Below are 14,239 nucleotides of genomic sequence, written 5' to 3'. Positions count from 1 at the left end.
AATCATTTTTTCTACAAAAATAAAATTTGTTGTTTGAATTTGCTAGATATGAAATTCTCACATATTTGAATTTTGTATGAGATGCTTGTATTTTTAGAAGAATTACCCTACTTTTAGTCTCATTATCAGGGAAGAAAACCATTTAATTTGGGACAAAAAAAGAAGAGAGACCAGCATTTATTGAGCATGTGGTATATACTAGGCTCTGTGCCAGATACTCTAATTACATTTGATTATATTGATTGGTTATAAAAGGAATGAGGCATTGAGAGACCAACTCACATAAGGTTTCTTTGCTTAGCAGAATTCACTGCCTTGATGTATGAAATATGGACTGTCAGATATGGAAATAAACTTTTCAAATGGACTGGCTTTCACAATGGCATTTAAGTAGAATGAATGATGTGTTAGACTGAATTCTATCCGTCCTCCCTTTACTTAGGTTTGGTGAAGTGTGCTGGATCATGTATGAGGTATTATCATTATGTGAGATCTTCCTTTCAGCCACTGCAGAATGGAGAGAATTCGTCTCCCTTCCTGGCCTCCTAAGATAGACCTGAGGTCTGATATATAAGTAGAAGACTTATATCTGTTTGAAATACAATATTAATTCCAGTTTATAGTTCTGGATTTTTAAGGTGTCACTCTAGATTCCTCTTTATTCATGTTTCTAGGAGCGTAGTAAATACATCTACCAATCAAACTAATTTGTCTGTTAGAATACATTTAAAACGGAAAGTTGGCAAAGAGAGAGCCGTAGGTGGGAACAGCAGCTCCAGATGCTTAAGCTTTGCAGGAGCTCAAAGCTTGGGACCTGTTTGGTCTCTGGCTGCATGACTGAGGTTTGCTGTGACCACCAAGTGGGCTGGCAGGCCTTAACCTGAACTTATTTTCTGCGCAGGCTTTCTGGGGGGTTGTATAGCCTGGAGCCCCTTTCCCAGGTCTAAAATGCACACCCTAAGGGTAGCCCCAGCCACCTCCCATGTTAATGGGGTTAGTATATTCCTGAGAAGTGGGACCAAAACAACGTTCAGAAATTGTTGAATTTATCAAGCAAGGGGCTGTTTTAGGTTACACAGTAACCTAATAGGTACTTACATATTTCTAGCAATTTCTTGGTTGAGTTCACTCCTGTTACCTTATTTGAATTTGACAACCTATAGGATGGGCAGAGTAGCTGTCATTCTCCCCACCCCCATTCTTTTTATTTTTTTTTTGAGACAGAGTCTCCCTGTGTTGCCCAGGCTGGAGTGCAGTGGCGTGATCTCGGCTCACTGGAAGCTCCGCCTCCCGGGTTCAAGTGATTCTCCTGCCTCAGCCTCCCAAGTAGCTGGGACTACAGGCGCCCACCCCCACGCATGGCTAATTTTTTTGTATTTTTAGTAGAGATGGGGTTTCACCGTGTTAGCCAGGATGGTCTTGATCTCCTGACCTCGTGATCTGCCCGCCTCAGCCTCCCAAAGTGCTGGGATTACAGGAATGAGCCACCGCACCCGGCCCCACCCCCATTCTTAACTTTTTTTTAAATTTTTTGAGACTGAGTCTCACTCTGTCACCCAGGCTGAAGTGCAGTGGCACCCTCTCAGCTCACTGCAACCTCCATCTCCCAGGTTCAAGCGATTCTCCTGCCTCAGCCTCCCTAGTAGCTGGGTCTACAGGTGCACACCACATTGCCTGGCCAGTTTTTTTTTGTATTTAGTAGGGTTGGAGTTTCATCATGTTGCTCAGGCTGGTCTCGAACTCCTGACCTCAGGTGATCCGCCTGCCTCGGCTTCCCAAAGTGCTGGGATTACAGGTGTGAGCCACTGCGCCTGGCCTCCCCACCCACATTCTTAATAGCAGCTTTGAGATAGAATTCACTGTTGGGGCCACTCCACAGAAACGGGATGGATCTCCTCCACTTGGCCACAGTTGCTTTAGATATTGAGTCAGCTGACATCACACCCACCCCGAGAGGGTGTGAAAAGGTTTATTATTCATATAATGAGGCTTTCTGGGGAGAACAGGACAGCTCCCAAGAGGTCCTAAAATGGCTTGAGAGAGCAGGGAAAGGAGACTGGCTTGGCATTTTTTTTGTGATGGTTATGGGGGATGGTGTGGAGTGAGGGTTCCCATTGAAGGGTTTGAATTTACTGCTGCTGTCATAAGAGGGAGCCACTTGGACTTTCCTCTCTTGCCTGCCCAGATGTGGACAGAGAGGGATGAAGGGGGAATGAGGCTTCAAAGTATCACAAGTGTAGTCACTTTTTAAAAATTACATTCACATGCCATAAATGTGTTCAATTCAGTAGTCACAGACTATATGTGTGTGTAGATTATATATACATTTGAGAATATATATTGGAAACACTGTCTAATTTCTGAACATTTTCATTACCCTAAAAAGAAACCTCATACTCACTAGCAATGACCCCATATTTCCTGGTCTGCCTAGCCCTCCATAATCACTAATCTGCTTTCTATCTCTCTGGATTTGTCTGCTCTGGACATTTCATTTCAGTAATACAATATGGGGTCTTTGGTGCCTGGCTTCTTTCACTTCACATAATGGTGTTCAGGCCGTTTGTGTAGTGGCATGCATCAGGACTTTGTTCCTGCCTGTGATTGAATGATACTCCATTGTGTGGATGTGCCATACGAGTTTGTCACATTAAAGGATGATTCATTTGGAACATCTGAGGGTGAGATGGTAGGAAAGTCAGGTGTCAGTATTAGCAGGAAAGGAAGACATGGGCCTGCATCTCAAAAGGGATTCAAAGGCAGACATTTAGTCTTAGGAGCTGTATAAATTAGAAGTGACATTTAAAGATGGGAGAGTAAATGTGATCTCCAAATTGAAATATATACTCTTTTAGGTGGCTGCACTGGTTGCCAATAGATACCATCCATCTATTCATGTCCTCTGATGAAATTCATGGTAATTTTCAATTTAGAACAACTCAAGTTCATTCTGATACAGAAAAGTCAGTGAAACCAAACATACCTTTTGAATTACTCATTTTGTCTTGCTTCTATTATCATGAGACCTGTTTTTGAGTACTTCACTCTAAATATTTTCTGTTGCTTTTCAAGAGCCCAGTAATTTTGTTGGTTGGAAAATGATTAATACTTAAAATTTGGCACAAGTTGCTTCCGTGTGTATATGTCTTAGTCCATTTTCTGCTGCTATAACAGAATACCACAAACAGGGTAATTTATAATGAGCAGAAATTTATTTGTGCCACTGTTCTAGAGTCTGGAAGATGTAAGAGCATGGCGGCTGCAGCTGGATAGTCTTCATACCACATCATCCTATGGTGGAAGGTGAAAATTGGAAGGAAAAGAGAACATGAAAGAGTGAGAGAGAGAGGGGGCTGGCGTCATTCTTTTATCAGGAACCCACTCTTGAGAACACCATTAATCAGTGAGGTTCTGCCCTAATCACTCCCGGAAGGTCCCGCTTCCTGGCACTGTCCATTGGGGATTAAGTTTCTAACTCATGAACTTTGTGGGACACATTCAAACGGCAACATTTTATTAGTTTATTGCCAGAAAACATTGCTTTTTCTTTTGAATGAGTTAGGGAATTGTTTCATTCTCTCTTATTGTTTTTTTTTAAATTTAGCTTTTACTTTTATTTATCTTTTTTAGTTTTATTGAGGTATGATTGGCAAAATTATGTAAATTTAAGGTATACAATATGATGATTTGATATACATTGTGAAATGATTACTGCAATTGAGTTAGCTTAGTTAGCTAACACACCTATCACCTCACTTAGTTACCTTTTTTCTATACTTTTTTGTGGTGAGACCATTTAAACCAAGCTTGTCCTGCCCACAGCCCTCAGGCCGCATGTGGCCCAGGGTGGCTGGGAATATGATCCAACACAAATTCATAAACTTTCTTAAAACATTATGAGATTTTTTGTGATTTTTTTTTTTAAGCTCATCAGCTATCATTAGTGTTAGTATATTTTATGTGTGGCCCAAGACAATTCTTCCTCTTCCAGTGTGGTCCAGGGAAGCCAAAAGATTGGACACCCCTAATTTAGACTCTTGTTTTAAACACGAACTGAGGGTTCTAAAAGTAAATCAAACAGCATATACCAGCAGCTTCCAATTTGCTTGGTTATCATTTATAATTCTTGGTAAAGTTCAAACATAATCTTTTATATCTCAAATAATATTCCCTGGCTTCTGCAGGCAGGATGTCTAAAATTTGTAATAACAATAACAAATTAATTTTAAATTTCGAGGTACTCTTTATTTCTATTGAATGAACTATTGCTTTTAAAGATATTTCTCTTGCCGTTTAGGAGTCAGGTTAATTGTAGATTTGCTGAATTCTCAAAACTGACATTTAAATTATGCGTTTAGTGTTTTATAGTCTCCAGTATTCAGATTCTGGGTAGGTGAGTTTCCAGTTGTTTACCTGTCAGCATTGTGATTTCGCATGAAGACTCTCCTAATGTCACAACTTGGATGTAATCTTGAACCCTATAGCTCTGTTTTAACAGAATCACCCTTTGGAAGTGGAATGCTCTAGACCCCACAGGTCATCCTGTTTTTTGCATGTGACCAACATCTCCCCGTCTTTGATCTTGTACAGCTATTCGACACACTTTGCATAAAAATACAGGAGAGAGAATAAACCTAGATTTTTGTTTTTCTGTGGGGCCCAATGACTAAACTACTTATAGAAAACAGACATTGTGGGATCATGTGCCTGGATGGTATTCCCTACAGGTGTGATTTTACTACATGCACGGGTTTACACAGCCCCCAGGTACTCAGTCAGTATAATTCACTCTAACTTTCAAATATATATAGAGAAAATGAAACTATCTGTTGCCTTGTGAAATAAGAATATCAGAGCAGATATTAAAAGACTGATAACTTTTTTCCTAGTTACATATTGTGGCTGGGAAAGGTTTTCCTGTGTGTGCAGCATGGTCTTTTTTATATAGTTAGCCTTTCCTTGTTGAGGAAGGAAAATGGCAAGAGTCAACTTGGTATCATATCACCGACAAGCTTCCCTGTTTGCCATTCCCAAAGATTCACTTGAGGTAGTGTAGTGTCACTGAGTTCAGTCTACAGTAGAAGGAGTTGGATTACTTACACACCAAACATAATCATGGTGGCTGTGAGACCTCAGCATGTATTTCCCATTGTATACTGGAGTGCTGCTTCAGAAGGCATGCATCTAGCCAGACTGGGTAGCCCTTTATTCATGTTCTCATTTGCATCTTTGGGTACCAGGGATGGGAGAATCCTTTTAAGCAGTGCAATCTTGCTAGCCCTCTCTAGCAAAGAGTAGAGGTGGGCTGAAGTCAAGATCGACACTGCAATGTTGTGTTCCCTTGTGGTTTGCTGTCAGCAAGCTGTTACCCATACGTGCAAAAGGTTGTTTGAAGTGGGCTTGCACGTGTTTCCATAGCAGCAGTCATCTTAGCGATTTCACTCGTTTTTTGGACTTTTTTTTCCTTTGCTTCTCTGTTTCCCGCTGATGCAGGATTAAATAAATAGCATATTTAGGTCAAGGAAAGAGATGTTTGCTAATATAGATGCTAGGCTAAGCATTCTGGGAGACGGATTTCTTGCAGCAGATGAACATTCTTTGTGCCTCCCAGCAGCATCTGCAGCAGTGTGGCTGTCTGGCACTGTCTTTTTCATTTTGGGCAGGTTCTGAGATTCAGAACAATCCCAAGCAAATCACAGGAGCCGGCAGTTTTCCAGTAGCCACATGTAAATCTCCTGCTTATTTGTTCTTTGGTATTGAGAGTGAAGCAATCAGCTAGAAAAACAATACTTTAAAGGTTTTGGTGCATCCGAGGTGTGTCCTCTTATGTTTGCACCACCCCTCCTGTTTTACACTCGAGCCTGGATTTTTTGTCAGGCTGTTGAGCAGGAGCGGATTCTAGTACGGCAGCTCAGAGCTTCCCTTCTGTTCCGGTACCGGTGACTGCTTGTCATGAAGATGGTACAGTGGGAGCCTGTTTCGGAAGAGCCAAGGAAGAGGATGTGGAAATGGAGTAGAGATTGCTAAAAAACTGAACATCCACACCTTGGGGATGGGTTGCACTACTAGTGTGATTCTGTTTAAAGGCATCCGCACCGTTTTTGAAAGAAACTGTGCTTATATGTGCAAACAGCAAGGAGAGAATAATGCCCTTGAATATACAGCATACAATTGGACAAAAGAAGATTCAGAACTATTGATCTCCTCCTGGCTGGTAAATACTATCTTGCTTAATTAACAAGTAGTTTAATGGTGTTAGAATAAACTAGTCTTTACTTCTAAAGCAAATATATTTATTTCAGTGTACTTATATGTATGTAGTCTGTGTGTATAAATGGGTAATTAGTGGCCTTAAGTTTAAATTATGAAGTGAGTGTTTGTGTGAGAATGCCATGTATTCATCAAAGCTAAATACGTACAGAGAAGTAAGATATTTTATTAAAGAATAATTTTCTAATGTAGCGTTATCAGCTTACACATTCTTAGTATAGTCCTAGAAATAATATGTGGTAAAGTGTATATTTAGGGTATTATATATGTGAACCCTCTCCCAGCGATAATGAATTATGTAGCCCCTTTACATCCCAGTCTTCTAGTTGGCCAGGTTTTTCTTACTAATGGCTTATGGTCAGTCTTTGATGCGGGGGGAGAAATTTAAAGGGAGCATGAAAGAAAACTATGATGGGTATGAGACAAATATTTATAGTTTTATTTTTTTAAAAAATCCAGCTACTTAACATGTTTTGGGGCGAAGGGTCTTGAGAGTGAGAGGAAGTGCAGTTTGACATGACACTTCTGTGTTCTGTCCCTTTATCAGGCATGAAGAGGTGTCAAGTCACAGATGGGTGTGCCTCTGTGGCCTTCCCACCAGCACCAGGCTTGTGAGGAGCCGCATATGGGTCTCCTCCTCCCTCAGGATGCCTTGCCATTTTTCCTTCTGTTCTTATCACAGCTTTTGTCAAAATGAGTGGGGACAAATATATCTCAGAGTTTCTGTGTGTGTCTTGCCAGCAGCTGCTTGGTACAGCGAAGCATGCAGAAATGCTGAGACCTTCCCGGCTGGTGAGGCTACCATCTGAGACTGAGAAGGGGGTATTGGCATGCCGTATGCCCTTGTGATCAGATCGGGTGGTCCCAACCTGTGGGAACCCAGAGAGAGGATGCATTTTATGGAGGGTCTTATGTTAGCACTTGCAATATGTGGGAGGAAGAAAGGAGAGCATCACTCAATGCATCAGATGCATTTTGCAAGTCAGTGTTATGTATAGCTGGAATTTAAGTGGTGCTGTATTAACTGTTAAATATTTTAAGCTCTGAGGTATTTTGGAATATGCTTTTGTGAATAACTGGTATCGGAGATTAGAAGGACTAGCTCCTTCTAGCGCTCTCTTCCATTAGTGTATCCATAACCCGATAGCCCGGGACCTGCTTGGGCCAGTAATGGCAATGCCCCTCCCATGCGGCAAGCGTCTGTCCCTCAGGCCAGACTGACTTGTCTTTGGTTAACCTGACTTTAAGAGATTCTGCTTGTTTTTCTTTTCTCTTTTATTGCCTGCGGGGAGAGTAACCTGCCAGGGGCTCTGTCAGAGCTCTGGGTCTGGGATTCTAGAACGCTGCTGTCATGCATCATGTCCGCTGCTTTCTGCCCACCACCCTTGCCTGCACCAGCAGGCCGTCTGTGCATGTGGCAGAGGTGCTGCGAGATGGAAAGATGCGCCCTCTCACTCCACACTTGTCTCTGTTGGTGTCCTTGCCCTCTGTGGCCTCTTCTGCATGCAGCAGAGTGGCCCTCTGAAAAGGAGTCAGGCCATGTCACTCCTCTGCTCTGGACCTTCAGCTCAGGGTCAAATGAAGAATCCTTACAGCGGCCTCCAGCCTCATCTCCAGCACTGCCTAGCACTTCCTCCTTCTGTTCACCTGTGTGCCTCTTTCCTGCTCGTTCCTCACCTCGCTCTGGGCACCCAGGCTGCCTTTCTGTTTCCACTTCCCAGGATATCTCCACCAGGGATTGCACCATTCATTGCTTGGCCTTTGCTCAGACCCCCTTCTCAGTGAGTCTCCTAGGACTCTCTGCTTAATCCTAAAATGCCCCAGCACACCTTTCCCCAGACCCTGTATAGTTTCTTCTTTACCTGATGTCCTCTTTGTCCAGAACAACAGCATAAGTGTAGTAATAGTAATTAGTAGTAAGTGTTACTTAAGAGTACACTTACAGTACAACAAGAACAAGATTCATGGCCAGGTGTGTGGTGGCTCATGCCTGTAATCCCAGTGCTTTGGGAGGCCAAGGCAGGAGGATTGCTTAAGGCCATGAGTTCAAGACCAGCCTGGACAACATAGCAAGATCTCATTTCTACCAACAATAACAAAAATATTAGCCAGACGTATGTTGACATATGTTGTCCCAGCTACTCAGGAGGCTGAAGTGGAGGGTCACTTGAGCCTAGAAGTTCAAGTTTACAGTGAGCTGTGAATGCACCACTGCACCCCAACCTGGGAAACAAAGCAAGGTCCTATTGCTTTAAAAAAAAAAAATCAGATCCATGATGGCTGGGATTTTTGTGTGCTTTATTCAGTGCTCTGCTCCCAACAGCTAGAACAGTGCCTGGCTCTATAGTAAATGCTCAGTCAGTGAGGGAATACTGATGAAATGGTTTTACGGTCCTGAACTTGAACTTGGAGAAACTACTGAGAAGATTAGTTAAAATCACTTATTCTAAAGCCAAAATGTATGTTTTTTTAAAATTTTTAGTTTCCCCCAAACAGTAACTGGCTCTCTGTTAACGATCTCTCCGAGCCTGTTGACCATTTCAGTCCCTAGATGTGTGCTTCTAACCCTTCTGTCATGGCACCACACCAAGAAGTTGTGTGGTTCATGACTGAATGTTTCCTGGGCTTGCAGTGGTAATGACTGACAATTGGATATTGTCCAGACTACCTCTATTGATGACCCATTTCTTAAGGGAGCCCTGCCCATTGGTACTTCCCTGGGTCACCCCCATGCAAAGATAGGCTGACTTTATCTTCATATATGGGTTTGCGTCAGGGTTCTCAGCTTGTGTAGGATGTCTGTCCTACCTCCAGCTCAGGTGGTGACTCCAGCCTGTGATTCTGCCTTAACTGTCATCAGGTTAGAGCTGTATTTCACCTGCCCTCAGAAAGCAGAACCCCGACTTCAGCTACTCAGTGTGCACCAAGCCTTTGTGGAGGGAATGTAACGTTCATGAAGGATGGCCTAAAGGGCTCGAGGCCACGCATTCTTCTGAAGACCCTGAATGTCCCAAATATCTATCCATCTGTCAGAGAACCACATGCCTGGTCTGCCTCATTTGTTTTCAGTGGAGTTTCTGTTCCTGATCTAAGCTTTGTGTTTTTTTTCTTGGCCTATACTGAAACACATGATAAGAAACATACTTAAGAAAGTGGAATCAACTATAAGGATGTTATTGAAGGCATTGCTTACTTGCTATTGGAATGGCAAGAGGCTCTGTAGTATGGTGGCTAAGAGTACTGACTCTGGACTAGGTGCTGTGGCTCACACCTGTAGTCCCAGCCAGCACTTCAGGAGGCTAAGGTGGGTGGATAGCCTGGGCCTGGGAGTTGGAGATCAGCCTGAGCAACATGGTGAAACCCCATCTCTACAAAAAATACAAAGATTAGCTGGGTGTGTTGGTGCATGCCTGTAGCCCCAGCTACTTGGGATGCTGAGGCTGGAGGATCACTTGAGTCCTGGTGGTTGAGGCTACAGTGAGCTGTGATTACACCACTGCACTCAAGCCCTGTTGACAGAAGGAGACCCTGTCTCAAACAAACAAACAAACAAACAAACAAAAACAGAATGCTGATACTGGAGCCAGCCTTTGGGGTTTGAATCCTCTTAAATTCACAACTTAATAGTTGTATGACTTTGGGCAATTTACTTAACCACTCTGTTCCTCAGTTTCCTTATCTGCTGTTTGTAGATAATAATGGTACTTGCCTCACAGGGCTATTAAATTCTAAAGTTCCTAGGAGTGTCTTTTTTTTTTTTTTTTGAGTATGTCTCGCCCAGGCTGGAGTGCAGTGGCCTGATCTCAGCTCCTAGGTCCTGGGTTCACGCCATTCTCCTGCCTCAGCCTCCCGAGTAGCTGGGACTGCGCCCGCCACCTCGCCCGGCTAGTTTTTTTTTTGTAGTTTTAGTCGAGACGGGGTTTCACTGTGTTCACCAGGATGGTCTCGATCTGACCTCGTGATCCACCACGTCTCGGCAAGTTTTTTTTTGTAAGTAGAGACGGGGTTTCACTGTGTTGCTACCCTCGTGATCCACCCGTCTCGGCCTCCCAAAGTGCTGATTACAGGCTTGAGCCACCGCGCCCGGCCAAGGTCAGTGTCTTGTACATAAGTGCTAATTGTTAGCTATTATAATCATTGTCCTTTCTGTTTTTTGGTGTTCCTTTTATGAGGAGCCCTGGAATAAATTTCTTCCCTTCATAATATGAATGGTTTGTGCTTTTCATGAGTAACTGCTTTGTTTTTATTTTATGTACAGTATGGTTCATGTAACTGATCCCAGCCAAGTCATCAGTTAACTGTTAAAGCTGATTTCCAAACATATGACCAAATTCTAGCAGGTCCTAGGCTTTTTCAAAATGACTTTTATATTGGCCTTCAACTTTGCTTATTTTTTGTATTACCTGCCATTTTATCAGCCTTTTTCTCATCTGCTTATTAAAATACTTTAAAATTTTATTACATATATATGTAAATAACTTTAAATCCTTTTGGAATAAGTTACAATATAAATTAAAAGGTAAGGCCAGGCGCAGTGGCACACGCCTGTAGTCCCAGCACTTTGGGAGGCCGAAGTGGGTGGATCACTTGAGGTCAGGAGTTCAAGACCAGCCTGGCCAACATGGTGAAACCTTGTCTCTACTGAAAATACAAAAATTAGCCGGGTGTGGTAGCACGTGCCTGTAATCCCATCTACTCAGGAGGTGAGGCAGGAGTGTGGCTTGAACCTGGGAGGTGGAGGTTGCAATGAGCTGAGATTGTGCCATTGCACTCCAGCCTGGGCGACTGAGTGAGACCCTGACTCAAAAAGGTAAAAAGGGTAAGAGAGAAGCATATAGTGAAGAAAAAGCCTTTTTACCATCACTAAGGACGGCTCTGAAGTAACAAACAGATGTCTTGCGTGCAGGATTTAGCTTTGTAAGGCTGGGGCTGTTCAGGCTCCTACTGGAATTTATATTTAAACAGTGAATCAGCCGCATGGTGGGTGCTACATTAGGAGATGTCCTTATCTGGCAGTTGTGGACAGGCTGAATTTCAAGTATAGACACCTACGTTTTGACTAGTAATTCTACCACAGTTGAGGGACAAGACTGATTTGGGAAGATTTTATTCCTGAGTATAGATTTTTCCTAAAGCATTTCCCCTTTTCTGATTAATTGACTGTGTTAGTTCAACTCATTTAGGAAACAGTCTCGATTGCTTATTTGTACTGAGTGTACAAAAAATGATGGGGACGCTGACACGTGGGACATGCAGGTACTGTTTGAGGACAGGAAGGGATGGCTCAGCCTAGAATCTCCAGTGGAGGTTGGGAAGGAAGCTTGAGCTGAAACAAAACACATTGTTAATTCCATTTTTCCTTGTCTGGGCAAGTTTGTGATAGGCCTAGCCTTATTGGCTAGGATTGACCTATTTTACTCATAGCTACTAATATCATATTCCACGTCAAGTAGCTGTGGAAGAATTGAAGAGCTGTTGGATTATTCTCAACATGTTCTGTTTTTGCCAATTATAACTGAAGCGGAAGAACTTGCTCGGCTAGAACTTTAGCAGCAGCTAGGACCCTGTCAGCCGCTTAATAAAGAGCAGTAATACAGGCAAAGCGCTTGTCACAAGAGGAGAAAACGAACCTGTCTTCAGTTTCTTTTGTGACATGTTGGGATAATGCAGCTGTAATTTTTCCCATTGCTAATTAATATTTCTCTCTCTCTTTTTTTTTTTTTTTTTTGCCTTATGGCTTTAAAACCTTGAAGTCTTTCATGTCTCTACCATTACAAGATTTCCTAAATGTCTTCAACATGTCTTCAGTCTTTAGTACTGTATAAACTTTTATCAGACCACTTTAATTTCCCCAAACAGTCCCGAAGGACTAAACAGTCTTTTCTAATGAGAAAAACCTACCGGCTATGAAACAAATCCTTTAATTGATCGTGTACTTATTTAACAGTCATTTGTTGAATGTGTGCACTGTGCAGACAGCAGAGTTGAAGATGATATGGCCTCTGGCTCCTGAGAGCCCCCATCCTGCTTGTCTGTGTATTTGGGGGTGGGGACAGGTGGGATCTCAGGGACTGGCTGAGAGGTGAGTGAATAATCAGGGACAAGGTATGTGAAAATGGAATAATAATACGTGTCAGCTGGAGGCAGGTGGGGAAAGTAGAGGCCAGATCTTGATTATCTTAGGTGTTCTCATGGCTTTTTCTTGTACATTTATATCGGTTTTATCTGCCTCGAGGTGTCATGAAGGCCCGGAGCCTGCTTGGCAGCCTTCTGGTGCCAGAGTACTCCTTGGCTCCAAGTCTGGTCACAGCACCATGGTTTGGGTAGGCTGTGTTTTCCATTTTATTTCTAATATTTTTCCTAATGATGCCCGGTGGATTTTGTTGTCTGTTTTGATCACAACAGTAAACTGGGCTGATGTTTTCAAGGAACAGTCTGCTCTGATTCCTCGATCCATTTCCTGTGTTGTAACTAAGATTGCCCTGCTCTATTGTGGCTGCTTTTTGTGAGTGCAGCCAATGTGTGTGAGCGCAAGAGAGGACCAGACCTTTCCCCAGTGCTTTGCTAAAATATACTGTCTTATTTATCATTGGGGTTCCTTTGCTTTAATATTTATTAAACTATAAGCCAGTAATACACACTTATTGTAGAAACTAAGCATGCCAGTGTCCAGGAACACAGAGACAACTGCTGTTTTAAACATTTTGAGACACAACCTTTCCAGATTTCATTCACGTATACCACTATTCTTAAAAAAGTATGTAACAAGTTGCAATAGACTGAATTGTGTCCCCTACCTCCCTAATTCATATGTTGAAGCTCTAACTCCTAATGGGACTATGCTTGGCAATAGGGTCTTTAGGATGTAATTAAGGTTACGTGAAGTCATAAAGGTGGGGCTCTAATCTTTTAGTACTGTGACCTTAAAGAGGAAGTGATCCTCCTGGCACCCCCCCCAACTCAAGTGAGGACACTGGAAGAAGCCAAGATAGCCTTCACCAGGCCCCTGACCATACTGGCATCCTGATCTCAGACTTCCAGTCTTAGAATGGCGAGAAAATACATTTCTGATTGCTTAGCCACCCAGTCTATAGTATTTTGTTATAGCAGCTTTAGCTGACTTAGATACAAGTAGAGTATAAGAAGAATATTGTTATGTTGTATAGTCTTTCTTGTATCTTGCTTTAAAGACACTCCACATGGGCCGGGCGCAGTGGCTCATGCCTATAATCCCAGCACTTTGGGAAGCCAAGGCGAGCGGATCACCTGAGGTCAGGAGATTGAGACCAGCCTGGCCGACATGGTGAAACCCTGTCTCTACTAAAAATACAAAAATTAGCTGGGTGTGGTGGCAGGTGCCTATAATCCCAGCTACTCAGGAGGCTGAGGCAGGAGAATTGCTTGAACCCCAGGAGGTGGAGGTTGCAGTGAGTCAAGATCACGCCATTGCACTCTAGCCTGGGGGACGAGAACGAGACTTCATCTCAAAAAAAAAAAAAAAAAAATATATATATATATACACACACACACACACACACACACACACACACACACAGCACAATATATCATAAACATCTGTTCATGTCAATGAATGGATATTTATGTCTCATTCTTAATGGTGTCATTTCATTTTATGGATGTAACATATTTTATTTAACCTATACCCTCTGTTCCATTTTCCTTTCCAATTACAAATGTGATAAATATCTATGCATATGTACTTTAAACATTTGTCCAGTTGTTTTCTTAGCAGATTTCCAGATCTGGAGTAGCTAGGTCAAAATATATTTACTTGTTAAAGGATTTTGGTATGTGTAGCCAGACTGCCCTCCAGAAAGATTATTTTGAGATTTTTAAAAATTCAAGATAAGAAAGTTTATGTTCACCTCTTCTGACTTCAAGCAGTTTGTTTTCATCATTGCTATTTATGAAGCTGATGATGGGGCTACCTGCTGAACAGAATACAGTG

At 42.5% G+C, this 14,239-nt stretch overlaps 2 protein-coding genes across 21 annotated transcripts in view; one reads left to right on the top strand and one right to left on the bottom strand.

Moving 5' to 3' along the window:
* The window catches only part of UBAC2 (UBA domain containing 2), an 885,094-nt gene that overhangs the window by 365,324 nt on the left and 505,531 nt on the right, over window positions 1–14,239 (bottom strand). The window lies entirely within an intron of this gene.
* DOCK9 (dedicator of cytokinesis 9) overlaps window positions 1–14,239 on the top strand; it is a 298,820-nt gene that overhangs the window by 67,493 nt on the left and 217,088 nt on the right. For 7 of the 20 annotated variants that reach the window (XM_050765959.1, XM_050765944.1, XM_050765943.1 and 4 more), the window contains exon 1: window positions 5,795–6,214. The exons of 7 other annotated variants lie outside the window; for them this stretch is intronic. In XM_050765959.1, coding sequence (XP_050621916.1) covers window positions 6,053–6,214 — 162 coding nt within the window. In that variant the 5' untranslated portion in view covers window positions 5,795–6,052. Of the gene's footprint in view, window positions 1–5,787; window positions 6,215–14,239 lie in introns of those variants that run through there. 6 more of the 20 variants (XM_050765939.1, XM_050765937.1, XM_050765932.1 and 3 more) reach the window with 3 other exon arrangements.

The sequence above is a fragment of the Macaca thibetana genome, chromosome 17 (assembly GCF_024542745.1).
Source record: "Macaca thibetana thibetana isolate TM-01 chromosome 17, ASM2454274v1, whole genome shotgun sequence".
NCBI classification, from domain to species: domain Eukaryota; kingdom Metazoa; phylum Chordata; class Mammalia; order Primates; family Cercopithecidae; genus Macaca; species Macaca thibetana.
This window is presented reverse-complemented; position numbering and strand designations above follow the sequence as displayed.